Consider the following 25,530-nt stretch of genomic DNA (forward strand, 5'->3'; position numbering starts at 1 on the left):
TTAAGTACACGAGTCCTTGATATTAATCCTGAGCAATTCTCTTACTTCTGGCAGTAGAGCTAGCGTACTGTTTTATCCCTGCTCATATAGCCATGCGCGCGAACACCAGTGAATTGGAGGCTTGTTCAATGCCGTCACCAGCCACCGTGGTCAATGAACTGCTCGCCCAGCAGGCAGCAGAGATCGCCACACTTCGCGCCAAACTTGAGAGTACCCAGGTGCGCTCTGTTTGCGCTCTAAGCTCTCCCACGCAGCTCACGCGTGCATGGATGCAAGCGAGAGAATGAGCGTTTACGTGGCGAAGAACATAATGCCTCCATGAGCAATATACTGGAGGCGGTCAAGGACTTGAAGTTATCACAAGAGGCAACAACCCTCTTTGCCATCCATATTACCGCTGTTCACATGTCCCTACCATAGATTCACGCAAATAATATCCGAGCCGATCTCGGTGCCGTGCAGGAAAAGTCCTCGGTATGCTGTTCACATTTAGGCAGCTTTCTTTCTGATGATACATTGTGGCCGCTACCTCAGGCGGAGATAATAAGCCTCAGGACTGAACTTTCCGAGTTGAAGATGCAACACTTGGTGAGTTGTCAGGATGAAGCTTGGAACTTTTGCACGACTCGCTTCTGGACGTAGGACTGCATATCAACAATGAAGAAAGGACAAGACACGGAAGTGAGCGACACCGTTCCTTGACTATGTTCTGCAATGGCTAACTGCTTTGTCAAATAAGCCGTCTGAGCTTGAACGTGCACTGAGCAAACTCGAAGAACAGCTGGATGCCGAAAGAAGCGAGAAGAAGCGAGAACTGCGGGAAACAGTCGAGAAGGTGATTCCGTCGTTCGTAAGATACGTCGCATGCAAGACAGTACTGACAAGAGCACTTGCTATCCTCAGCTACAAACGCTTGTGTGAATGTCCAGACTGAACTAGAGGCCGTCAAAGTAGGTATGCAATTTTGGACCCTTTGAGCGTCGCTCATGCTGGGGGTTTCAGAGTGAGCGGGACCAACTTCGTATGCAGCTTCGGGATGCTGCTGTGATACAGGCCGAAGTTAAAGTGCGCAAATATGAACTATGCTCCAACGGGTAGCGGTTACTGAAGTGCTGATAGAAGAACCCCGAGGTGGATGTGCAGAAGCTGGCAGCACGCATTCATGGCAGAGAACTACATATGAAGCACCTCGAGGTGCGCTTTTTCTCAATTGTGCTTGCATGTCATTTGATGCATGGCTCGTAGAGTGAGGGAGTACAACTCATCAAGGAGTCGTCTACCTCGGAGGTAGGTTATGGCTCACCTATTGGCTGGTCTCTCCAAGCTGGCTATTTCTTCCCTTTAGCCCCCAAGCCTGATGAGCCTGCTCAAAAGCGGGGCTCCTCCTTTCGATATTTTCAAGGGAACGTTTTCACCGTACGGTACAACCAAGAAGGTATTCTATACTCTTATCCGCGTTTTCGTTGAGTTAGTTGTCACTGACTGTTGCCACTTTTTTCAGTTCTAGTGAGTCATTTGCGCGATTATCTGGTGTTTGTGCTCTGAATCTCATGCTCTGCAGCCAGCACATTACCAACGACATGTATCTCCTCAACTCGGAAGACTTCATGTGGTGTCAAGCTCCGTATTCCGGATACCTTTTCAGGCCAAAACTTGTTAACTCACCGAGTATATTCATACGACCGGTGAATTGGGGACTATGTTCACATAAGGACGCGGCGGAACTCTTCTGTAAGTCGGGAAATGGAATTCTCGGAGACGACCTTTGGTATACCGGGTCTTATATTATCGATCAACCTGAGGAACTGAGCGCAGAAGCTTTCGAGCTTCTTTCCGAAGAGGTGAGCGATATGGTTTTGGTGAAGGACCGACTAATATCTGTGGGCGTCAGATCCAGAAGAATATTGTCGAGATATCTTTTTCCTGGGACTTGCCGCATGAGGAGACGAGGGCAATGTATCTGCGTGGCGAGTCGACCGTTCTGGCATATCCCGTTTTGCGTGTTGGCTACAACGCCAACCTCAAGCACTTGGTCAAGTCGCCGCAGACAACGAATCTGTAATGATGATCTCTCTGGAAACAATGCGGTGGTCATATCGTACTTTATGTCAGACCTGTCTGTGCATACAGGGGTGGAGGTACACATTCTACCCGGATATCAGGTATATACGGTAGACCGTTGCTTGTTATGCTTTTGTAATATCTAGGCACAAGACGTTCGTCGAGCGCAAAGGTTTTACTGGAAGTTCGCTGGGTGCCCTCGACAAGTGCCCACACGGTCAAGCACTGCTAGGCCGTAACATGAGTCAGTATCAGATATCGCTGCACATGCACCGTCCACACCAACTTTGTGGGAGTAATACCGACGTTTGACCTGAGGTGCAACACGATATAGTGAGTTATTGGGAGAATGACTTAGCTTAGATTCGTGTAGGAGCAGCTACGCAGGTCAATGTTGCTAGCAATCTTAATCGGCCGCTGCCAAAGTACACATCTGTAACCGTGCTGAGCCCACCAGCCAATGGGCTAGCGATGTCATGTCCTATTCTATCTGAACCAGGGATCTATCGGGATGAGATTAGTGTAAGTGGATCTCTCACACTAAGAGAGGTGCTCACCCTTAAACGTACTATTGCAATCGTACTCCGGAGAGTAAAGATACGTCGCCACTCGGACTCCTACATCAAATGAGACACTCTCCAGTGATCGCCTCCCTTCTGTGTCGACAACTCTCCACCACTTCCACTCAGTCGTCCCGCAGAATTGAGACGGATGTTGCAGATCCTCCTGGAGCTTATTCAAAGGCTTCCGAGTGAGCACGATGTATCGCATCGAGGGGATTACGTCTGCGATGCGAGTTGCCACGGCATCTGGACTGTGATCCTCGTCGTCCCCCAGCCAAAGGAGCATACAGAGTAGACGTGATCGGCTCAAAACGTTTACGACCTTCTCCTGGAACTCACTGTCAGTACTTGCATTTGACCTGATTGCGTGCATGCGTACAAGCCACTCTTCTACCCCTGACAGAGTGAAGTTAGTCAAGGCCATAGTAAGGACACGGAGCCGCGGCGTGGCCTCCAGCACACCCCTCCACTGATCCTCGTCCGTGCCAAAGTTACGGATCGCCGTGTATCTGTCGACAGTCAGCACGACAGGGCTCGTACGCCGTAACACCTCGAGCGTCGGCTCTGCTGACAGCGCAACGCGATGTTCGGTGCTACTCCCGTCGCGCAGTGGGATGTATATCCAGGTGTTCAGGTGATGCACAGGGCATGCAACACTCCAGAAGCGCATCTGCACGATCGTCCCGTGCACGTAGTCAAGCACTTCCCAGCACGTCCGGCTCGGACCAGGTGAATGGCTAAGCGCATAGCTAGGTACGTTAGGCGCCCTGAAGCGGATGCTGCGCAGGCGCGGGAACATGTGTACAAGCTCGTCGAGGTCCGGTGCATTGTCCACGCGCGCGGAGAGGTCGAGGTGCGTGACGCTCGGCCACTGGGTACCCACATCGGGCAGCCGTGCACCGGCTACTCCTCCCCCCATCTCGAGCGTGAGCGTCCGCAGGGCTTGCTGCGGCGCGAGGCTCTGCATGATGTGCGTAAAGTCAACGCGGGTTGTCGTGGTCGCGATGGAATTGAAACGGGGCTGCTGCTCCCTGAGGACGAGCCGGCGAGGCTTGCTGGCCATCCGCTGGATCATGCCGAGCGTTCGGTGGTCGTACCCATATAGCTCGAGGTCGTCCACTCCCTCAAGCTGCTCCAGCGGGTGCGGTTCCGTGTATATCCAAGCCTCCGCAGAGCTCAGATAGATAGATCGAAGGATATGGGCATGTTCGAATAATCGAGCCAGTTTGGGGGCAAGCTCAATGATCGCATTTAGATTAGAGATGTTCACTTTGAGCTCTCGAAGCCAGTATGCTCGGTTAGGTCCGTCGGCAAGCCTGAAATCTAGGTTTCCGTGGGCCCGCTTGGGCTCCTTCAACTCAAGTGTGGCGAGCACCTTGCGCCTCGCTACTGGATGGAACTGTCTAGCAGTGGCAGAAAGCGAGCGCGCATCACTGGCGGTGAGATAGGAGACCACAATGGCCAGAGTATCCTCGTCTAGAATGGCCATTGGTCTGTGAGACATCAGTATGAGGCAAGGAGTAATGATCTACCACGTACAAACGGGATTACTTCTTGAGCTTTGAGGAGAGCATAAGGTTACAGTTTCAAAGTGAAGGATGAGAATCAGAGATAGGCGACCTGGAGCTTGAGCCTTAAAGCTGGAGGCTGTGTTGATGGCGTCTGATTGCGTCAACGAGTTGAAGCCTTGATGTTATGCTTGTGGTCTTAGTCAATGGCCAAAAGGCCCCGAGGCAAATAGCAAAGAACCAGTCGCAACATGTGATAATCAGAGCCGCGGATGAGCTTCGGGCGCCTGTTCGAGATGCAGGATCTATCAACACATTAATGTTATGAGCATAGCTAGGTGGCTGACCGACAATGCGCTGCGTCGGTCTGCCCTACTTGTGTTAGATTCAGCAGGAACTACATGATGACGTCTTACCTTGCACAGACCACATGCGACTGATAAGCTATTGCTTATGTTCTCAGATGTTCTCGTGCGACAGTGAGGAAGTACTATGGTTGACCAGTGGATGGCCCCCCTCTTGATGGCCAGGTAACACTTCGTCACATCAATGTGACAATGCCGATTCAGAGGTCAGCTCGGCTCACAGGGCCGGGGACTGAACTTTTACTCAGTGGCGTGTGGCTCCATGGTGATCGACAGGTTCATTTTGTAAATCCGCTCGCGTCCGCCGTGGCCATCGTGCTCTCGGGCGTGACATCGCCGTCAAACCCCTCGAAAGAAGGGACTCCTCAACGACTCATCCGCTCTGATTTCACTTGGAGGTGGAAGCAGGCATACGAGAACATAGGTGTCCATATAACTTCGAGGGCAGGGCAGTGCCCAGTTGTTGCACATCACAAACCTGGCCATCGAGAGGGGGGGCCATCCACTGGTAAACCATAGTAAATGCAGAAGATTGGGTCGACTTCTTCTCGGCGTTAAGGGCCAAGCCGCCAAGGTTACAGGCTTGCCTTATCGGGTGACCTGCTCGTTTGTACTTGTTAGTCCATGACCGCCGTCTTGTCGTCTTCCTGCTTTACTCTCATTCACTGGCCATTATATTGCGAGACAGCGCGAGTATGCAACCGCTTTCACAAGCATATAGAGAGTCAGTCAATTTTAAACTGCTCATGCAAGATATATTACTATTGTACCCAATCGAGAGGAAATAATGCAAGACCAGGCGGTGTTTGTTTCGAACAGTATAGAAGCGAAAAGCCGGCAAGCTTATCTCGTTCCGTCAGGCTGCACTTTGACGGATACGTCGCTGTTGATGGTATCTAGGACGCTCGTGTCTTTGGCCTCCTCGTTGAAGAGGATTTACGCTATGGCTCCCAATCGTGCTCTGACCGCTGTTCGAGTGAGATAACTCATGGGCCTGTCAGTCCTGCGTCTCTCAAAACGCGTCAGGCTGCTTGGATCAAACGATGGCCATGGTATGTGGGTACTTCGAAGGTGAGACGATTGCTAAATCGGATGTCCTCTCAACGCGTTAGGGGAGCGATAAGCGTTGCGGAAGGCCCTCCCGATATCTCGGCACGAACAGTCAAGGACTCACATGCCTTGCCTCACGAAGACCACGAGGCATTCACGAAGCTCGAGGTTTCACGCCATGACAAGGACAATATCGCCGGAAACGATGAGTAGCCATATGACATGAATTCCGTGGACTAGGCTGTGTCAAGGGTGCATGCCGTTTAGCATGTGCACGAAACATATGCAACAGAGGCACTTGAGCGAGCGATCAAGTCGCCCACGGCACACCAGTCTCTACTCCTCCTTTTCCTCCGGATCTGCCTGTGACGCTTTTAAGAAGGCATCGAATTCTGCGCGATATCCCGTGCGTCGCGTTGTATACTTCAATGCTTTCAGCTCGCCACTTAGGTACATTGTTTGCGCCTGATCAAGCTTTGATTGCTTTCCGCATGCTGAAGCTTTCGTTAGAGCGTTCTGCACCTAGTGCTCTACATCAGCGACGTGGCACTAGCTCAAGCCCGATACTGACCGGTTCCGGCAGCATCTTAAATGCACCAACGTCAAGCGATTCGGGATGCTCGATGACGTAGGACCCGGCGTAGTATGCGCGCATGGGATTCGGGCCGAAAAACAGCTCTACTCTTCCGGCGGCCTGGTTTTGACGTATCGCTTTATGTTTGAATGGAGTGAAGTCGTTGTCGGATCCCATGTACTTCTCTGCGAAGACGAAATATCCCGCTTCTGGACATGAGGTCCATACGAAATTGCCTTGACTTTCAACAGTTATCCGGATATTCTTTGACTCCCTATGTTGCCATGATCAGGTTCATTACACCAGCCCAAATCACAACAACTGACACGCCTAGACCCTGTCACAAAGTTCTCGATCAATTGCAATTGCAGTTAGATACATGGCACTGACCATTTGGATTTTCTGTACAGAGTTCCAGGACTCTCCGAGTGGAAGAAAAAACTTAGTGTAGGCATCAAACGGTACAGTACTGTGGGTCAGGTCGTTGAAATTTTCTAGACTCCCTTCGGATCCTGGGGAAACTGCCGCCATATTCTTGCCGTCGGTACGTATATCTGGAATGCAAGGACGTGATCCCAGAACGTCTGTGATTCCTTGCGATCGTACAATCGCCTCCATATCACAATGGAAGATGTCAGCAATTCTCACAAGTCGTGGTCTATACAGCAGCTGCACCTCACTGAGCTCAAACCCGGATGACGGAGTTCCTGTCCATTCTTCTTCCCTTGTCTGCTTCCCTTTTCCTTGCAGCGAGTCCGAGGATAGATTCTCAATGCGCGTCAAACTTTCCTGCGCACACAGCACGCAGGACCGATTGATGAGTATTGGAGCGCTGAAGAGATACTGCGACCACACACCGTATTGATAACATTCTTTCCTTGGGTGCCTACTTTGTGCGATCGCAACTCATCCAACTCTGTCCGAATGCGTATTATGGATCGTTCCATCTCGTTTTCCTGTCGTAGAGCTTCACAAGACGCCTGAGGAGTATTGATTGACCTGCTACACTGTTAAGCAGGAGAATAACGCGATTACCGACCTCCAGCAATTCAATGCGTTTGATATATTCAGTCTCCTTCAGCAGTGCACGAGACAGCTGCTCGGTTTTATGCTCGTCATTTTCCTGTGCAAAAATAGAATATCAGCCATATCTCCTGGGCGAAAACACAAGAAGAATGTCTCACGGCAAGTTTGGCTTCAACCTCATGTAGCTTTTCTTGCAGTCGATCGTTCTCGTGCTGTAGATGCACATCGAGGGTCCATGAGCGCGCGATGTGCTAGATCCAACCCCTATACCTTAAGAACCAGCAACTCGTCTTCAGATGTTGTTAGCGGAGCCTCCTGACGGAGTGTCTGAGTAGATTTGATGCTGAGGTATCAGACTTCAGCATATTCGGACGTACCTTCTCGTTGAGAAGCCTGAGTTGATCCGTCAAGGCGGTTATCAGCCCTTTCTGTGCATTCACTGCTTCGCGTTCGGCTTTCTCGACCTGCAATTGGCGATCGGAACCAGGCCGACGTGAGGGGTCAATGATCGACTTACCTCGAGGTCTTTGACCCTTGCTTTCAGTACGTTTTGCACACTTTTCGAGTCACGCAGCTCCTCTTGTAGACCATTCAATTGGAGCCGAAAGTATTCCTCTTTCAATCGCTGGTTATCGGACTTATAAATGCGTTCGTTGAGCGACAGCTGGCGATCAAAAACCTAGTACATCTTGCTCACCTCAGAGGTCTCAAGTTTCGCGCGAAGCCGAGCAATCTCCGAACCTTGCATGACCAGTAAATCATGCATTACGGTTGTCGGCAACGGATCCATTGCGGTACGCTCCATCTGAGCTGTCTTCGGCTGAGGTTGTTCTCGAATCTGATGCAACACTGGCACTTGCTCTATCACCCGTCCTCGTTACCTGTACTTTACTAACAATTGCAGGTCCGAGGAATGAGACATGTAACGAGAAATAAAGCGCGTCAGCACAACCACTGTAATTGGATATTTCAAGAAGCCCTGCCGCATGCCCGACACGAGGCACTATGCCAGACGCTCAGGTCAGGTGTTGATACAACAGCAGTCGAGTTCAGAATTTCTCCCATCACTATGAGGCCTGCAAGACAGTACCAGCCGAGCTCGTTCAATCCGTATTTAGTCTCCGGGCAGGAACACCGATTACTCAACGTAGAAACAACATTGCGCAAGGATTCGCGCAGCAAGAGTTATACATGATCTTAGATCAGAGCAGCTAAGAGTCAGATGCAATCATCGTCGCTACTACTCTTTGCGAGCGTCCAAGGCAATTATTATCGTATGCTCGTCGCCGTTTCTGCCACAAATCTGGCAAGTGGAAGCTCGAGTGAGTATTAGCGACCTCCACATAGGAAAGGTGCACACCTAACACGCTATACGCCACATCTTCATATGTGTACAAGTTTACACTATTGTATTTCGTCTCTGACGCTATGCAATACACCCCGTTCATCGTCAGTCAGAAATAGTGCAGCCAGCGACGTACCACTTGTCCTGTTTTTATTGTGCTAGGTGTGCTCCCTCCCAATAACGCCATACTCTCATCTGGATGCTGCATGGGTTCTGAATAAGGCTCGTCGGAAAGAGCTGCCGAGACAGAAGCGAACTTGAGGCTCATAGGAAAAAGGTCCACAACTAGGTCCCTTTCCATACGTTTCCTGAAACGTACGCGGCTATTGAGGTTGGTCAAGAAAGTGATGGCATAGCTGCGGATCATTGCAGCCGTGACAGTAAGTGAGGATATATCATGGCTGGCCAACTTACAACTTTGTCAAATTTTGAACACTGCAATGTTAAGTATTAGGAGAAGGAACATTTGCTCTGAGCCCGAGCTTACATAGTCGAGTATACCATTGTTTCGCGCAGCTGTGGGTCGTTTGGGTGTCGTATAGTGACGGAAGTCGCGAAAAGACGTACAGAATGAACCTCCGAGAGTATCATAACAAGGACTGCCATACTCGCTTCAGGAGGAAGATTAGTAGTTCGGGAACCTACTAGAGACCTATCCGCACCTGTTAACGTTCCGGTTTCCACGACAAGTAGTACTACCCAGTGAATGAGGGCATCTGTGTGCGGAACTCCGGTTCTATTTCGGAGAAGCTATGAATGCCCCTCTGCAGTGAGCGGAGAATCGCGTCAAAGCTGCACCACGTACTAGAGTAGTCATCGATATGGCGATTATGATGTCTACAGCTGAACTTCCAGTGAGCCAGACCTGCAACGTTTTCAGTACCGCTGTGGCATGAGCTACACAGAGACGCACGGCAGAGACGGTCAACAGCTTTCCTTGAATGTGGGCTGCGAATCCGGTCGAACGTTGCTGAGGTCTTCTGTTAGAAACGTACGAGCCGAACCCAGGAGCCTCACCATAACCCCACAAACAAAGGCGGCAACGCTTTGAAACACGGCTAGCTATGCAGTTGAACATGAATGCATGGCTCAAGTTGTATGACAGTCACATACTAAAACGATGCTTCCTCCCCACAATCGGGACATGGAGAACTTGTAGACCCTCCATGCGAAAAAGGTCTGTACCATCACTGAGATCATACCACTCATGATCGTTACCGAGAACCATCCGCTGTGAAATCGGATCAAGGAAGATGGGTCACCATAACCGTACACGAACATTTCCATGCTGTTTGCAGTGATGAAGCCAGTCTGGATCCACTCATGTAGAAGTACACCGCACACTAAAGCCACCAGTGTCGACATCAAGAACCTGCAGTCAAACTTGAGCAGAGATGCGTCCCGTACCTAGGAATTTGAAACGCAATGGGTCGGAAGGGAAGCTCTCGTGGTACCTGTCTATAGAACGAGAATAGTCAAACATGAATGTGGTTCTCATAGAGCACACTGCTTACATGCTTGTATGTTTACCGTGGCGAATAATGCCCAGTTCAAGCATAAACCCAATAGCTGATATTGGGCCCATCGGTGAGAACTCTATCACATGACGCCAGTGATAATGACTACCTGAGGTCCTGCACTTCATTCCAACATCAATTTCATTAGATGGAGTATGAAGGTAACACCGTGTACTCACAGAAGCGGTATTGGATTTGCGGGCATTTTGTTTGGCACCGGTTGTCGTCTCGCAGCGAGGACATGCAGGTTCGAACAATTTTAGCTCAGCTCAGCCATCGCTTACAGGAACTTTGTATGAAGCACTCGCCGCTGGGCGCCGGCGGCAGTGCCATGAGCGCTGAGCGCTGAACCTCCGTCGTCACTCATTGACAGGCGTCTATAATAATGGCAACGGTGTACTGCACGCTCCCTCGCAAACCTCCAATTTCCGGCTCTTGACTGACTCGTGCGCACATAGCTGTGTTTCAATGTGTCTGCTCAGCCTTCAGCCTTATCGTAATCTTGATACTGGACCGTTCTCTCGTCAGGATGTCTGTTTCGCCGCTGTACCTACGTGACACATCTGCACGATCAACCGATGGGACAAGGACGTATCAGAGAAGGCGCGACCGTGTCAAATCAATATCCTGCAGATAAGCATAGATAGGTCGCCCCTGAGACCCGAACGATTACCCAAATGGCAGTATCATCCCCAGGGCACCCCGCTTTCCCGGTTCGTCGCATTGATTCAGAAGGCACCGACACTTCAAGCTTCAACGGTTCCTGGCAGTCTCATCTGCCAAAGTACAATATGTGTAGTTGCGCAGCGCGCGACGTCACGACCCACGATTGAATAATGTGAAGAGCGGATGCATTATTAAAAACCGGGAAGATCGCTGCTCGATTTGCTCTGGTCATAGCTTCACTCTGACACTATGTACAGTGTGATACTCGAGTGCTGAACACTACTATGCCAGCTGGCGCAGACGCTCGTGCAGCTTGCTGTTGAATCCGACACGGCGGACGGAGAACTTGAAGGCGGTCAGTCTTCCACTAAAATACATCTCTCGTAATTCATGATACTTGCTGGGCTTCCCCGACGACATGATGAGGTGCCGTTGGATCTAAACCGCATATGAATCGTCAGCGAGGTAACTGTTCTCAATGGCGAGACTCACCTTCTCCGGAAGCTGTTCAAATTCTTGAAGCGTCAAGCGCTCTTGTTTGCCGACGGTGTAAGAACCAACGTAGTAGTATGCGCCGGAGAAATGCGGAATCAACTCAGCAGCGCCCTCCTTTTGAAGTCTCTTAATTGATTTGTTCCCGCACCCTTTCCAGGCACCATTCTTGCCAAGAATTTGGGCGGGCTTAACGAAGAAGGCCAAGTCGGGGCATTGTGCCCATATGAACTCATCCGCCGTCACGATGCCAATGCTTCGTATATCACTGCGAGCAACCATGAAGCAATAAGGAACGAGGTGCAGGGATTAGAGGAATGAAACGAGCTCACAAAATCTGTTCAACATGCGTCAGCCATGAGAAAGAGCGCAACGAGAACACCTCCTGACCTTTCTCACGTCTTCAAGATCGGGTAACCTGCTCGACAATGCTCTGAAAATATTCTCCATGGTACCTTCGGGGGCTACAGAAAATTGAGAATCTTGTGTGACCGATCCGCTTGCACAGGTCTCGCAGAGTATCTCATCGGTGCCAGAACCATTGAATAGAGGTGCGTTTTGAGCGTTTTTCTCGTGCAGCGACTTAGAGCGTGATCAGAGCAGACCTATCATGTCGCGAAATGAACACACCCCAAGGCGAGCTAATTCAATGCGGCATTCCGATAGTTCGTTCACGACTTGAGCAAGTTCCGCCTCAAGCACGGTGTCTCTTTCCTGTAACGGATTAACGGTTGCGTACGGCTATAGACAATATGGCGATCTCCACCTGGACCCTCCCGAGATCTGCTTGTGTGGAATGAAGCAACCAGCGATTGAGACCAGAGCCTCTTGTCCGAGCAGCCGCTAACTCGTCTTGCGAGCGACGGCAAACTTCCTGTGCATAGTGATCGTATACATCTCACGGACGACTTCGTGCACACCAAACTCACTTCTTGCTCCGACAGCTCACGCAAAAGGGTAGAGATAGTCTCGCAACTTTGAGTAAGCTCTTTCTCGTACCATTCCTGGTCTTTCTGTGGGAGTTTGTTAGGACTTCTTCGAGGCAAATTAAGGCCCATCAACCTGCAGAGTTATTGTATATTCGTGCATGTCGTCCAACTGCGCGTTCGTGGAGGCCAGAGATTGTTCTACTTCGGCTAACTGCTTGATGAATGCGTCGCGCTCGATCTCAGAATTGGCCTGTGTAGCAAGATCATGTAAAGATAAAAGGTGCTCGTTGTCTGAATCACCTTTACAGCCTTCACTTCGTCCAGAAGTGACTCTTTTCCCTCGCAAGCCTGCCCATACTCCGCAATAAGTTGCTCTCTTTGTGACTGCCAATGCCGTAAGCAAAGGTAAGCGGCGCATCTAGATAAACTTCACACCCACTATGGCCTCGCACAATGCATTCCTTGCCTCAGTCAGTTGCTGTCGGAGTCCGGCCTTGTTCACCTTTGCAGCACGTTAGCATGCGTTCCTATCGCATAGACCACATGTCTCAACCTACCTCAGCTTCCATGAGCTTCTTCTGAAGCCTGTCCAGCTGCTTTTGATCTTCGCGTCCGCGCTAATGATACCAAACACATCAGATCAGTAGCACCACGCACAAGTATTTCACCCACGAGTCGAAGGAGCGACTGTATCTCTTCACGTAATACCTCGGTATTGGCATGCTCGTTCTGCATTGCAACATGTTCATCTAGCTGTGTCTGGATACAACGTTGGTTCTGTTACTTCACTGTGCATACGAGATTACTGCACACCTTCAAAGCCTCAAGCTCACTGCGGACCTTTCCTATCTCACTTGTTTGCGCCGCGACCAGATCAAGAGCAGACACTTCATGGGACGCTTGGATATGCACCATGATGGCGACGTGTGGGAGCGCGCGAGTGCGATGCGCCGAAGCGATTGAGCGAGAGAGTAAACTCGACCAGCAGCTGAGTTCTTGCACAACTGACGAACGGGGTTACTCAAGCGCGTCCGCTTCTCCAGGGTCAAGGAGCTAACGGCGGGTCGACAGCTGAGAAAACCATATGAACACAGTATATGTAGGGTGGCCCCATATCTGTCAATGAGATCAGCCTTCTGTTCTCACGGAGCAATTGAGGAAAAAAGGAAGAAAGAAGACTTGCACGAGGTAGGTCATCCGTAGACCGCAGCCGATGCCATGAGGCAGAAACAAGATAAGAGTCCTGCGTACCAGTTATAGCAGAATCGCACATGCTCGTTCGGATGTATCTGATATGCAGATGTCCGCGGAATCGACGCTCATACAGCTCACGAACATTGACTTGCTTGCAGAGATAAAGGTGTGGCGCCGTTAGTACTAATATTCGCCGTCCATTCAATCGGACATAGGTGCATCGTCGCTATCATCAGCCACAGCTGACGTCATGCCAGAACCGGTGTGCACGAGTCCAGCATCTACTTCCTCCTGGTTCGCGATCGCGACTAGGGCCTGACCGTACTTCACGTTGTACCCCACGCGCCGGAACCTAATCTTTCGCGCTACAAGCTCGCCCGTCGCATACATCGCCCGTAATTCTCTGTGGTAGCGCTTGTTGCCCGACTGGGCAATAACCGTTTTACGGGTCTGTTCAACGCTCATATGTGGATGATAGACGGGCAACGAGAAGAGAGAGGGACAAACCATGTCTGGTAGCGCTGCAAACTCCTCGGCAGACAACATCTCGGGCGGCGACGTTGCATAAGTCCCGAGATAGCACCACTGCCCGTCCCAACACGCGATCAGCTCGTTTTGGGGACGAAGCAGCTTCTGTCTCTCGCATCCTAGCCAATTCCCTTTCTTTGTCCGTATCAGGGAGGGCTTGATAGAGAATCCGACCTCGGGAAAATCTTCCCAAATGGTCTCGTCCTTCAGGACCGTTACAACTGTTCGTTTGCTAAGGGAACGTGTCATGCAATTAGCACAGTTGTCTTGTAATGTGCTGACACCGATATACTCACAATGCCTGACGCATGCGATACGTGTCTTATAAGACACTGCATGTAACATACCGAGTAACCACGTACCGGCTTCAGAGATTGCATGTAACGGCCGGGCTTTACCAACCCACTGCAGATTGGTGTAACCCCTGCGATTACATTCGGAATGGGCTCCCGTTGCTCAACAGAATGATTGCTGTTGCTTCCATCAACTTCGGCAGGAGCTTGCACGGCAGATCGCTGTGACTAGATGCTCGTGAAGCTAACTTAAAGTGTGCCATCAGAGCTACTGACCACGACAATGTCACAGATCGCTTGAAGGGCCGCTATCTCTGCACCTAAGCTCACGTTCCGAGCCTCACAACATGTCAGATACGCGAGACTTCATGAGTTATCGGCTCACCTCGAGAGCCTCGATGCAAGTACGCAGCTGTGCGATTTCACTCGTATGCTCTGAGAAATTGAGCACTATTTGATGAATACCAGGAGCGATTTCAACTGTATGGGAGGCCATCATGCCAGATTGACTCTGCTGTGCTATCGCAGGGCAGTAATATATATATATATAGAAACTAGGCTATCAGGCAATATAACAACCTTCACGGACGCATGTCAATCGAACACAGTATATGAATGCCCAGGCCCCGTCACCTGTTCGCATGGAGGGCCCACAAGCAGCCGCAGGGCAGTCAGGCGTTAGATGCTTCTATCGAAAGATTGGACTGTGGGCTGAGAGTTGAGAATGGAGAATGTCGACAGCAGGCAGCGCCAGACTACGACAAATTGAATTACCGTTATGTTGGCGATCAAGGACCTATCCTGCATATACTGCACAACCTCATGGCAAGAATCTCACAGGGGCAGGTGACTGTAGCAGCACCGAGGCAGACTGACGATGCATTCAAATTTGGAGAATGTACAGGACGTACTGCAACGATGACGCGAATCACGAATGTTAGCTGCGACTTAGTACTCGAGAATCCACGGATGATGAAAGAAAGTCAAGTGTGGATCGAGCAGGTTTCTTCTTCCACGTCACTAGTAAAGGAGACGAAGGCAGAGAAAGCCATGTCCCTAGGCTAAAGCGAATGGTTTGTATTGGGCTAGGAGAAGAAGGGCCACATGGATCGCAGATGATCTAGTGGCTAGCTGGGAACAGAGCAGACTGAGAGGAAACGAGAAAGGAACGGACATATATTGAGGATACCTTGGAGTTGTGGGAGAAGAGTCAGTGAAGACACGACTCGATGAGATTGCAAAGAAATTGCACAGGCGTCACGATGCCTGCCCTTAATCTGCACGTGATGTGACGCGACTCGATGCCCCACTTCGACTTCCCTTTTTGATGGAAAGAGGAAATCCCGGTGAGAGGCCTAGGGTGCCACCTCATGGTAGGCTTGAAGCGTGTATTTAGGCTTAATCTAAATAAAGTGCGGTGATCTGCTTCCATTCTTTACGCGGTCTGGCTCCCAGCACAAGAATCGCGCCGCCACAACTCAAAATCACGATTCTTGCTATAACTGGTGGCATCGCCCGCATCGCAAGCCTTATGCTCTTTTCTATCTCGAAGCTCACTCTCGTTACGTTTGGCTTCAATGGCTCAGTCAAGAGTAAGCCATAATCTTCAAGACATCGCTACGAGGTGCCGAGAAATGAAATCTACTATAGACTCGTCTGCAGCGTCCTGGCAGTAGAAGATGAACAACGTCCAGCATGTGGCGATGACAGGCGCAATGCTCTTTACGTGATACACGATGGGCGGGGCCGTCGTTACACGTCGAGTTGTACACCTTTCCATAAGGTGTCGGAACTGGTCAACGACGGCGATGATGAGTTAGAAAGGTGCGACTTGTGATGTGACGTGCACGGCCCTTTTGCAGAAGAATGTTTCTATGTGGGACTCCCACGGCGGGAATCTGGATTAGGGCCCGGCGCTCGGACTTGTGGCTCTGAATTTTAATCCAACATGCACAATTGATCAACGGTCTTTTCTTCAACTCTGAATTCTACGGTCCATACTCCACGCAGCGGAGGCGCATGTGGAGTAACAACAGCTCGACGGATGGGCTCTAATTGAACTCCTGCTCTGTTGCTACCTGTTGCCTCCAATCACATCGTTCCTGTCGTTGGGAGTGCTGACGCTGCATCCACTGCTTCTCGAGTTTCCTGACTCCCCAATGGATCGACGGTCATTGCCTCATAATATAGACCCGAATGTCCTAAATTTCATTGCCTCGCCGCTGATACAATAGGGTTCGCCGTGGGTACCTGCCGGTCGAACGTTCGACGTTCTACGCCCAACAGTGGCAGATACATATGCTCCTGAGCTAACTGGGAACTACGCCATATATAGTTGAGTGGCACCTATAGCATCCTCTTTCACACACAAATCGCGAGGAGAGTCAGGCTATTGGCTAATGGCTTTGATTGGATCGTGATCGTCCGTCGACGCATTAACCCAGTACATTCCCACAATCCCCAAATGCACTGCTCTCCTTTGCTTCTTGTGGCTGTTATCAAAGCCTCTCTCAAACAAAGCCACCACAATCGTGTCAGCCGAGCCTCCTGACGCCACATCTTCACGGTGGCTGTTTGATGACCTCCTAATTTGTGGCTATTTTCATTTGGTAACATGGCATTGACCTCCACATGCAAGCCAATGACGATGGCCTTCCGCCACAAGAAGCAACGCGGCATCCCGCGGTGCTTCCCATACTTCAACATTGTGGCGTACATAATCAATATAAGAGGGCATTCACGTCCTCAAGATTTCGACACACTGAACCCACAGCAGCTCAAGCGATGAATCTCAACACGGTCCAAATGACTTCTGACCCCATCACCTGGGTCGCATATAGATCTGAGTATGTAGTCCATGCTGGCTTTATCTGCTTACCCGGTACCAACTGATTTGCTTTCAGCCTTGATGAAATTATTTCGCCTCCAATAAATACTGAAATAACATTGGAAGAGCACATAGAAGTTTGTGATCTAGTGTATGTCTTCGCCCGTTCGCCCATTCGCCCATCCCCTTCACTGACACACCCCTTGCTCCAGCAAATCTGCCGTCGAAGGCGAAATGACCCGGGAACAGTCTCGGCTGCTGTATCGCTGGGTAATTGACACGTACTCGCCCAATTACAAGCCCGCCAATAATGAGCTCCTCAATCCGCTACTCTACATCATGGAAAAAGATGTGGAACTTCTTATGGAAGCGGATGCACTCCTCTCCTGGCAGGGTCTGCGGCATGTTCCGCAGGTGCAACGGCGCGCAGAAAGGCTTTTGCAGGGAGAAAATGGTGACCCACCGTACCCCTTTGAAAGAGTCCTTGCAAGGCACTAGAGAGTTAGCATGGAGTGATAGGTATCATTTACAAGCACGGTATAGTGTTCTGCATCATTGTCTACCGTTTACGATTAGAGCACAATCAGACTTGATCTCTTCTGTGATTGGTTGCCACAAATCAAAGTGGAGGCATGTGATACGACGCGACGCGCGCCCACTGCCGAGGTACTGCTCTGCTGACGCTCTCCTGAACTCGACGTGCCATCCTCAGAAGCTGGCCCCTGAACTCGATTTATGTATACTCCACTCGATCTCTTCGCCATTCGCCTGTAGCTTTCATCAAATCTGATCCTTTTGGTTTTGGAGACTGAGGTGCTCTTGCACCCACAAATCTGTAAGTCAAGCTCCGCGCACGCTAAAGAACTTGATTCACTCCACGATCGCGCATACAGGGCTATCATGATGCGAACAAAGGCCAGAGAGAAGTCGATATTTGATGCACCTCACGAAGGGTCCCCAACCTCCGGATCCCCCGAGCCCGCACCTGCCGGCTGGAGGTTTCCCAAGGACACGTTCCCTGACGCTCCACAGATCATTATTGAGATTACAGACACAGAATGGTCGCCCACGGAGGCCAATGCAGACTCTTCAATGGAGGTGCCAGAACCTGAGTCGCCGCATGGGCCAACGAACGCGACCCCTCCGCAACGCAGGCACTCGCTTCCTAATGTTACAGGGAAAGACCACTTGGCACGATTACACCTATTCCCAAGCAGGTCCTGCTCTGACGTTTCCATGTATGAGCCTGAGCTTCCAAAAAATTGGGAGTGTATGTCTGTGGAAGGCCTTTCAGAGGATGAGCCTACGCCACTGTCACGTGCCTCGGCGCCTGATGTGGCTATCGTACCGAACGGTCGCGCTGCTCCAGTGGACAATATATTCAAAGACTACGATGAGTCCTCCAACTGGAACTCCCCAATTTTCATTGAGGCTCCTCATGAGGCATGTGCAGGCGAACCCACTTGCAAGGTCGAAGAGATTCATGAAGATGCTGTTTTTGACCGTACATCCCGAATGGCCGGCAATGGCATCACGGAACTTGCCAAGGAGCAAGAGCAAGAGGGTGAGGAAATCAACGAGACTCTCATCGAGGGCGTGGAAGCTACGTCTTCGAGTACCATCCCTGTTGGGAAGGGTAAGAAAGCCTATGGTAATCTGACAGCTGAAGACATACTGCGGAGGGCAATGGACAGCCAAGGACCTCCTATAGAAGGTGAGTGTAGTGCGCGGTGTGTATATGTGCGGCGCTCAATCCCTTCCTGGTCAACGTACAGCAATAGTGAGCCGGCAAGTCAGTTCTCGGAAACAGAAAGTCAGAACAGCCAAGGGCAAAGCACGGAACCGGACTTCGACTGTTCCAATGCCTGTAATCTCAGAGGATCAGGCCACTTCCGAAGCTCTGGAACATGACGCTGCGGATGCTGACGACGATGTACCCACCGTCTTAATTCAGAATCAATCCGCTACTGCTGTAGAGAGTGCCGTCGCCGAAGCTTCGAGCGAAGTATCTGCCGACATCCGCAACATGTTACCTGTTGTCTCTACCGAGAACAAAATTGTTGATACAGCGAAGGCCGAGTTCTCTAACGCTCTGGAAGAGGCGCGTGTGAATATATACGACGAGGTACCTGCCTTATTCACCGAGGAGTCATCTATCGATATTATAGAGGACCAGCTTCAGTATCCTCTCGACGACGATGTCGCTGATGAGCCTGCACCCATTCTGAGTGGTGACGCTGACGATAGAACTGCAAGAGATGAGGGCGATCCAGATCTATCAGGTGATCAAGCCTTGGATGATCATGCTCAATCAGCTTGTAAGTGTTAAGTGCTACGTGCTGGAGATATACCATTGTTGACACCTTCTTGGTAGCTGGTAGCCGCAAAAAATCCTCAAGCAAGAAGAAGAAGAAAAAGGCAAAGGCAAAGGGTCCGCAGGAAGCAGAGCTTGCCCGGCGTACGGGAAGGTCGGAGGATGTGTCCGCCGCGAATACGTCAAATCACGAGTACGAGGTTCCCGCCGCATGTGGTAATGGCACGTCACCCGCCGAGCCCCTACCGGAAATCACGGAAGTCAACGCGAATATTCTGAGGAATTTGGCTCAGCCAGATAGAGGGTATAATCCATATGCTAACTCTACTCCCGCACAGCTCCTCCATTTGGCCACAACAGCTGTCACCTGTGGCCATGATGGCCAGAAGACTATCGAGGTGTTCCCGGAGCCGTGCCGCCTCGTTTGTTGGGACCGGTATGCGCAAATGCAATTGTCCTTGCTCCATGTCGAGGGCCAGGAAGACGGCGAGGACACTGTCATCATCGATAGATTCTTTTCTGGCGTAGTCCTCGCATCTTACCTTCCGCCGATCTACAAGCAAATACTGCCTGGAAGCCCAGAGGTCCGTCCGTTTTCCATTCGCACTACAACAGACAGAGGCCTGGGCATGTTCGCGACGAGATCGATCAAGCCTGGGGAGCTTCTCGTCTCAGAGAGGCCAATCGTTGTAGCCCATCTTGGCTTATTCAAGAGTGATGCCAACAAGCACGGGGACGTCGAATTTTTGCAAGCCGCCTTGGACAGTCTATCAGGGCGCCAGCGCGAGGCTTTCATGGGCTTAGAGGAAACTTCAGTCGAGGAGCTCAGGTCTGACCCGCTATCGGCGCGCTTGAACGTGAATGGATTTAGCGCAGGGTTCGCACACTTTCCAGAGCTAAGGGGGACAGGCGCCATGTACATCGCATGTTTCAAAACCCTCTCGCGGGCAAACCACGACTGCACGCCGAACGCGCACTTCCACTTCTCGGAGAACACGTGCTGTGGACGGCTCGTCGCTATGCACGACATTGAGGAGGGGGAGGAAATCACCGTGCGCTACGTCGACAGTCTCGCTCCGCGCGAGGAGAGGCAGTCGCTTCTGCGTGGGCGGTATAATTTTGTCTGCACGTGTCGGACGTGCTCCTTGCCTCGTCACGAGAGTCTGAAAAGCGACACGCGCCGCAAGGTTCTCACCTCGCTACTGAACAGGATGTCGACGGCGCAGGGGCCGCCCCGCCGTATTTCGCTGGAACATCTGGAGGATTGCGCACGCTGGGCGCGAGAAGAGCGTGTGACGGACCAGTACGCAAATGTCCTGTATGAGGCCAGCAAATGTGTGACGGCGTATTACGGCCCAGAGAAGGGCTTTGAGTGGCTGAAGAGAGCGAGGGAGGCGTGGTTTCACGTGTCAGGAAACGATTCTCAACAGGTCATCGAGATTGATGTGACTGGGCGAAAGATAGCGCAAAGTCTTACAACGAGGGGCATTCAAGCAGTATGGCCCTGGAGTTGAGGCGGGCCTGTATGTTGTTTGTTCATTACATACATGCTTTCATTCGTCTACCTTGTCGCACATCCAGTCTGCGAAGTATGTATATCTGTCTAGGTATGTAGTCTTATCGATCATGTGTATTATATGTGTGGTTATCTGGAGCTTCAAGCTTCATATGTCGTGTCGCAGCACACTGAGTTCGGCGTGAAGCAATAGTATGTATAGTGTCGAAGATTACTACATGATTTTTACACTACATCTACAGTAGCTTTCTTGCTGACGTACAGGAAGGGTGATAAATATGGTCGTACAAGTCTCATGACAAATATAGTATACCAGTCGTAACCCACGCCTGTCATCACCAGACTAGATGGCGCAATAGCCAGGTTGAGATCCCAGCCTCAGCCCTCATCGTGCGCATTAGCATGTTGATCTTCCAGGACCCACGCACGGTCTTCCACAGCGTCTGCTCATGCTCGGGAACGAAGTCGCGCGGGAATGTCTCGTTCTTCCACCACTCCTCGATCCATGAGATCGGTACGGACTCGTTACCGCGGCCAAAGATGCCGAGCACCATGGACATCTCCCCGCGCGCGATCTCCTCGTGCAAGGAGTCTAGTGGACGAGAATAGGCCTTCTCGCGGAGTATGCGTGCCGCGGACAAGTCGCGCATCGACATCGTCCGTCCGTCCGTCGACTGGTTCACGAGTTGGGAGATGAGCGAAGAACTTGTTTTGTCGGGAGCGTACTCTTCATCGCCTACGGCATCCCAGTGGCCAAGCGACGCGTTGTGCTCGATGAAGTTGTGACGTCCCAGGTCCGATAACGACAACGTGGAGTATTGCGAGAGTAATACGTGTCCACTGATGGTCAGGAACGTGGCCAGCGGAAGCGAAAGATTGTATCCTTGGCGGAGAGCGCGAATGTAGTCTGTGCGTGTGATCTCACGCCCGTCGTGCCGTCTACGCGAGGTGTGAGCAACATGGCAAGCAATGGAAGACTGTACTTACAGCATGCCATGATTCGCTAGAGTATTAAGTGCCGGGCACGGCGAGCGACTATCGGACGTTTTGGGAGGAACAAAGGGATGCGTGTCAAGAGAGAAGGGGGGCACGTCGATAAGCGTAAGGTCATGAACAGCCGTTCTGTCATTAAGACGGCGTCAGTGCTGATTTCGTTAGCCTTCACCAGGACACGCACATCATTTTCACTACAACAGCCATCAGCGCCGTCACTAGCGCGTACTTGAGCAGTAGGTGATGGAGAGACGTAGAGTGCAGTGACATCTTGGCCATGTCTGCAGACGACTCGGGAGACGAACAGAAGGTGGAGGGAGGAGGGGTGGACGGCGGGAGGCACGCAGTCGTGTCTCTTACATATGTATGAGAGATCTGCATCGATCATTTCAGGAACTAATGGCATCTTAGGCCTTGAAAGCGGTGATTTGAGATGTCAAGAATTAGGTTCGGTGCAATTCACCCCGGTTGGGAATTGCGGTTCTTTCGCGCGAAACCATCCGGTGCTGGCCCGTGAAACGTGGGCAAGACGGCATCACCACGAAGCGGTTGGATCTAACCTACAATCTAAGCGGTCCCAAGACGACTACACAGGCGAGTTTCCGGCGCCAGGTGTTTCCGTGCATCTTTGACACAGCAACAAAGCAACATTGATCCCAAAATTAGCAAGATCAGCGGTCACCCAAGTGAGGTTGGGCGGTATCGCAGTCTTGTTTGATTGGTATCTAGACGTGAACAAGAAGGGAAGACATTCAGACTTGGTCATAAGGCGCGAGGGGCACGGATATCGCTCGGAGTGTGGGAAAGGTACACGACGCTGGACTTCCATTGCAGATCACTATGGGCGCTGTACAGCCTGTGCTCTGGCTCTCCCATGCGAAAACTTGTCTTTTTTCGAGGCCCGCCGTACCCGTACACCCCATCGCACGTTCGAGTACCCATTCATCATCAGCTGCATTGCCGTGCTACAGACAATGCTCATATGATCGTGTTTCAAGTTCAGTCTCGATCGCTGCCGCGCATGACGGCACCGAGTCAAAGATGCATATTATGGTTCATTTGACATTGGCCACCGATGGCGCATTACCACGGCAACCAATGTCGACAAATAAGCAAACAGCGGTAATCTGGGGCGTTCACAGTACGGATTCCAACGTGAATTCCGAGCAGATTTCAGCTCGGATTCCGCACTGGATTATTGTCCGCGCACTGCCCAAAGGCTTACATGATGACCCTTATTGTTAAGAGTTCGAGAATGTAGGAGGTGTCCGCATGTACGATAAGCCATTGCGTGAATTCCTGAAGATTGGGGGTTTTCTCTTGGCTTCTAAGTCCACCGTCCACGAGGTTGAAAGCATCGCCTGGCTTCTTGCGTAACGGGCTATGCTACCACCGGTAGTTCTGTGCCTCTGTTCGACGAGAACTCAATCGCAGATGCACATGATGGAATGATGGTACAAGACCACTGTGGACACTTCGTTAGCTTCGAAGAGCCAACGTGGTGTCTCCGAATCCGCAGACGAGGGCGAATAATCTCCTACGACCTAGCGCGCCAGGCCAGAGGCAGCCCAGACAAAACCTCCCATTGGTGATATGACCGATGAAAGGAAAAACACGAGGGCACACGATGGCTATGTCGACGCGTATCGGATCTAATAGGCAGTATGTCGGCGCGAGATGTTAGTGCGTGAGGTATTCCTGCAGTTGAGCTGCGAGCACGATTGACGACAACCTGCAAAAATCTACCGGAGAACTATCACAGGCGATGCGGGACACTTCATCGTAAGCAAGAATAAACCAAATTTACCCAGGCAGGATAAATATAATAGCAGTTGACAAGTCGTGAGGTGAGGCTGCGCAATTACGTGGGTCATCAACTCGAAATGTCGAACTTGATTCGCCGGGGATTCCGTACCTGTTGCGCGCCAGGGCACTTCTATGTGTCAGATCAATAATGAGCGTTATTTGACTACGTGATCAATGTCATGCGACCTTGCAGGGCCTCAACATCCGTTTCTTGTGACTGTTGGCAGAGGGCGCTCAGCGCTCGACAACACTCGGGAGACGGAGCATGCTGCAACAGAGTTAGAAGAACACCGCCCTGGGGCAATGTCAACACCCGCCCATCATCCTATTCATGAGCTCGACTCCACCATCATGGATGAGTAGCAGATGAAAGCAATTGCATCTCACTGTATCACAGTGAGAACAGGACACAGATAGTGTCCTCATACTGTGCTTTACCGTGAATTTTACAGACCACCCCCGTGCCTGATTGGCTCAGGAGCCTAAAATGTCCCGAGACTGCTCGCTGATTGGCGGCAAGTCAACGCCTGCTGCCACGGAGTCAGACGATGTGCTAACAGAGTATAACAAAAAGATTGCAAAGCCGCGTGCAGCATGGGTACGGTAGCAGGGAGTGAGATCAACAGAGACAAGGATCGTTGTGGTTAGTTGCAGGCGTAGGGACTAGGGAATCACAATTTGTTCCCCGGCGTCCTTCCCGCACAGCTATCCGGTAGCGAACCACACCTGAGCACAAGGATCATCTACTAACGATGCGGATACAGGCAACATGTAGAGTTGGTTTATACCATCATCATGAGATACTCACGGCGTGTATGATCAAGTTCTCTGGTTCGGTCCCTCGTGTAGCTTCAGTTTCCGTGTTGGTCCGTTGCGCAGTAATGTGATTACGGGCTCTAATTGACTATACGGCTCTGAATCTTCTGAAGCACTGCGCGCGCACATTGATCTTCCTCAGACACCGGCGTTGCACAGTTGTCCTACATCTACATTGCGGATCTAGCGCGTAGCATCCAGCAGACAGAAGCCCAGCGCCGTTCTCGGCCCCACCGGCGTTGACGCATCGCTTCTGACCGCAGATGCGGATCCCGCCGACAAGAACACGTCGTCCACCGCAGGCGCACACGGCAAGCCATACCGCTCATGGGCCATCTTGCTGCGGCGCTCACGGTGCCGCGCCATCTTGAGCGTGCCGACCGCGCGCACCTCGTCAGCCGATGCGCCGCGCAACGCATCATCGAGCCGTCGGCGGAAATCGGCGGCGGTCGCGTCCCGCCAGTAGCGTGCGCCGGGACTCAGCGGCGCGTCGGCGAAATGCGGCTCCTCCTCCTCCCACCGTAGCGCGCCCGCCCAGTGCCACCCGGCATGCGATGCGGAGCGGCCCGCGGAGAGGAAGGCAAAGTCGGCGGCGGAGCCCGAGAGTGGCGTGGAGGTCGCGTGCGCTGCGGTGTGCTCGTACTCGTCGTAGAATGGGGTGTGCGGGAGGACGCCAAGGCCGTCGAAGGGAGAACCATCTGTGTTCGTCATACCGAGCAGCCCGAGACCGACGAGCGCGGCAGAAGTGTCAGCGGCCTCTGCGGCGGTCTTGCGTTCAATACCGCTGTCCGATGCGCCGGGACACGAGGTGCGCGCGGCACTGCGTGCCGGCGTCCGGGCGAGCGAAAGAGACGGACTCGAGAAGAGAGAGGAACGCTGCGAGGTCTCCAGTAGTTCTGGCGTGCCCTCACGCGAGCCGATGAGAGCGCGGAGGCGCATGTGGCGGCTCTTGAGAAGTGGGGATGGCGGAAGCGAGAGCGCGCTCGAAGAGGCTGACTCGGAGCGGCTAAGCTTCGCCTCGAAGGCGAGAGCTATTGACTCCACGTTCGACTCCGAAGAGCATGCAAATAGGGCAGAGAGTGGGACGTCGAGAAAATACTCTTCTGAAAGACGTGTAAGGCGCCGCTGCGAGTCGGTGAGGCCTGCG

General features: G+C 51.7%; 7 protein-coding genes across 7 annotated transcripts; 2 read left to right on the forward strand and 5 right to left on the reverse strand.

Moving 5' to 3' along the window:
- Positions 1–92: 92 nt before the first annotated feature.
- POSPLADRAFT_1048069 (hypothetical protein) lies at positions 93–2,373 on the forward strand (the record flags this gene model as incomplete). Its single annotated transcript, XM_024479426.1, has 14 exons — positions 93–218; positions 421–474; positions 535–588; positions 643–681; positions 740–835; positions 930–950; positions 1,030–1,065; positions 1,120–1,194; positions 1,246–1,287; positions 1,346–1,435; positions 1,566–1,841; positions 1,892–2,032; positions 2,131–2,162; positions 2,208–2,373. 14 exons carry the CDS (start codon positions 93–95, stop codon positions 2,371–2,373), a joined length of 1,248 nt encoding a protein of 415 aa, XP_024337481.1.
- A 467-nt stretch (positions 2,374–2,840) lies between these two features.
- POSPLADRAFT_1183225 (hypothetical protein) lies at positions 2,841–4,212 on the reverse strand (the record flags this gene model as incomplete). The annotated part of the gene is made up of 3 exons (XM_024488985.1): positions 4,164–4,212; positions 2,964–4,117; positions 2,841–2,929 (listed from the first exon to the last, which is right to left on the reverse strand). The coding sequence occupies exons 2-3, from the start codon at positions 4,111–4,113 to the stop codon at positions 2,841–2,843; spliced, it is 1,239 nt and encodes a 412-aa protein (XP_024337482.1). The 5' UTR covers positions 4,114–4,117; positions 4,164–4,212.
- Positions 4,213–5,883: 1,671 nt separating this feature from the next.
- On the reverse strand, positions 5,884–13,011 carry POSPLADRAFT_1048071 (hypothetical protein; the record flags this gene model as incomplete). Its single annotated transcript, XM_024479427.1, has 28 exons — positions 5,884–6,069; positions 6,119–6,395; positions 6,582–6,910; positions 6,979–7,101; positions 7,161–7,244; positions 7,306–7,359; positions 7,525–7,611; positions 7,665–7,811; positions 7,845–7,985; positions 8,629–8,848; positions 8,907–8,927; positions 8,980–9,008; positions 9,298–9,357; positions 9,406–9,537; positions 9,606–9,835; positions 9,900–9,950; positions 10,007–10,088; positions 11,168–11,435; positions 11,500–11,504; positions 11,798–11,881; positions 11,907–12,041; positions 12,097–12,180; positions 12,230–12,346; positions 12,397–12,480; positions 12,536–12,598; positions 12,654–12,713; positions 12,754–12,855; positions 12,910–13,011. 28 exons carry the CDS (start codon positions 13,009–13,011, stop codon positions 5,884–5,886), a joined length of 3,357 nt encoding a protein of 1,118 aa, XP_024337483.1.
- Positions 13,012–13,491: 480 nt separating this feature from the next.
- Positions 13,492–14,607, reverse strand: POSPLADRAFT_1048072 (hypothetical protein; the record flags this gene model as incomplete). The annotated part of the gene is made up of 5 exons (XM_024479428.1): positions 13,492–13,740; positions 13,798–14,050; positions 14,115–14,119; positions 14,181–14,339; positions 14,497–14,607. The coding sequence occupies 5 exons, from the start codon at positions 14,605–14,607 to the stop codon at positions 13,492–13,494; spliced, it is 777 nt and encodes a 258-aa protein (XP_024337484.1).
- Positions 14,608–16,916: 2,309 nt separating this feature from the next.
- POSPLADRAFT_1147545 (hypothetical protein) lies at positions 16,917–20,766 on the forward strand (the record flags this gene model as incomplete). The annotated part of the gene is made up of 5 exons (XM_024486073.1): positions 16,917–16,957; positions 17,151–17,352; positions 17,713–18,652; positions 18,714–19,256; positions 19,313–20,766. 5 exons carry the CDS (start codon positions 16,917–16,919, stop codon positions 20,764–20,766), a joined length of 3,180 nt encoding a protein of 1,059 aa, XP_024337485.1.
- A 337-nt stretch (positions 20,767–21,103) lies between these two features.
- Positions 21,104–22,040, reverse strand: POSPLADRAFT_1048074 (hypothetical protein; the record flags this gene model as incomplete). The annotated part of the gene is made up of 3 exons (XM_024479429.1): positions 21,104–21,707; positions 21,756–21,890; positions 21,946–22,040. The coding sequence occupies 3 exons, from the start codon at positions 22,038–22,040 to the stop codon at positions 21,104–21,106; spliced, it is 834 nt and encodes a 277-aa protein (XP_024337486.1).
- Positions 22,041–24,386: 2,346 nt separating this feature from the next.
- Positions 24,387–25,094, reverse strand: POSPLADRAFT_1183226 (hypothetical protein; the record flags this gene model as incomplete). The annotated part of the gene is made up of 3 exons (XM_024488986.1): positions 24,387–24,416; positions 24,500–24,547; positions 24,618–25,094. The coding sequence occupies 3 exons, from the start codon at positions 25,092–25,094 to the stop codon at positions 24,387–24,389; spliced, it is 555 nt and encodes a 184-aa protein (XP_024337487.1).
- Between the last annotated feature and the right edge of the window lie 436 nt (positions 25,095–25,530).

This window comes from Postia placenta (assembly GCF_002117355.1).
Source record: "Postia placenta MAD-698-R-SB12 unplaced genomic scaffold POSPLAscaffold_10, whole genome shotgun sequence".
Classification (NCBI taxonomy): domain Eukaryota; kingdom Fungi; phylum Basidiomycota; class Agaricomycetes; order Polyporales; family Adustoporiaceae; genus Rhodonia; species Rhodonia placenta.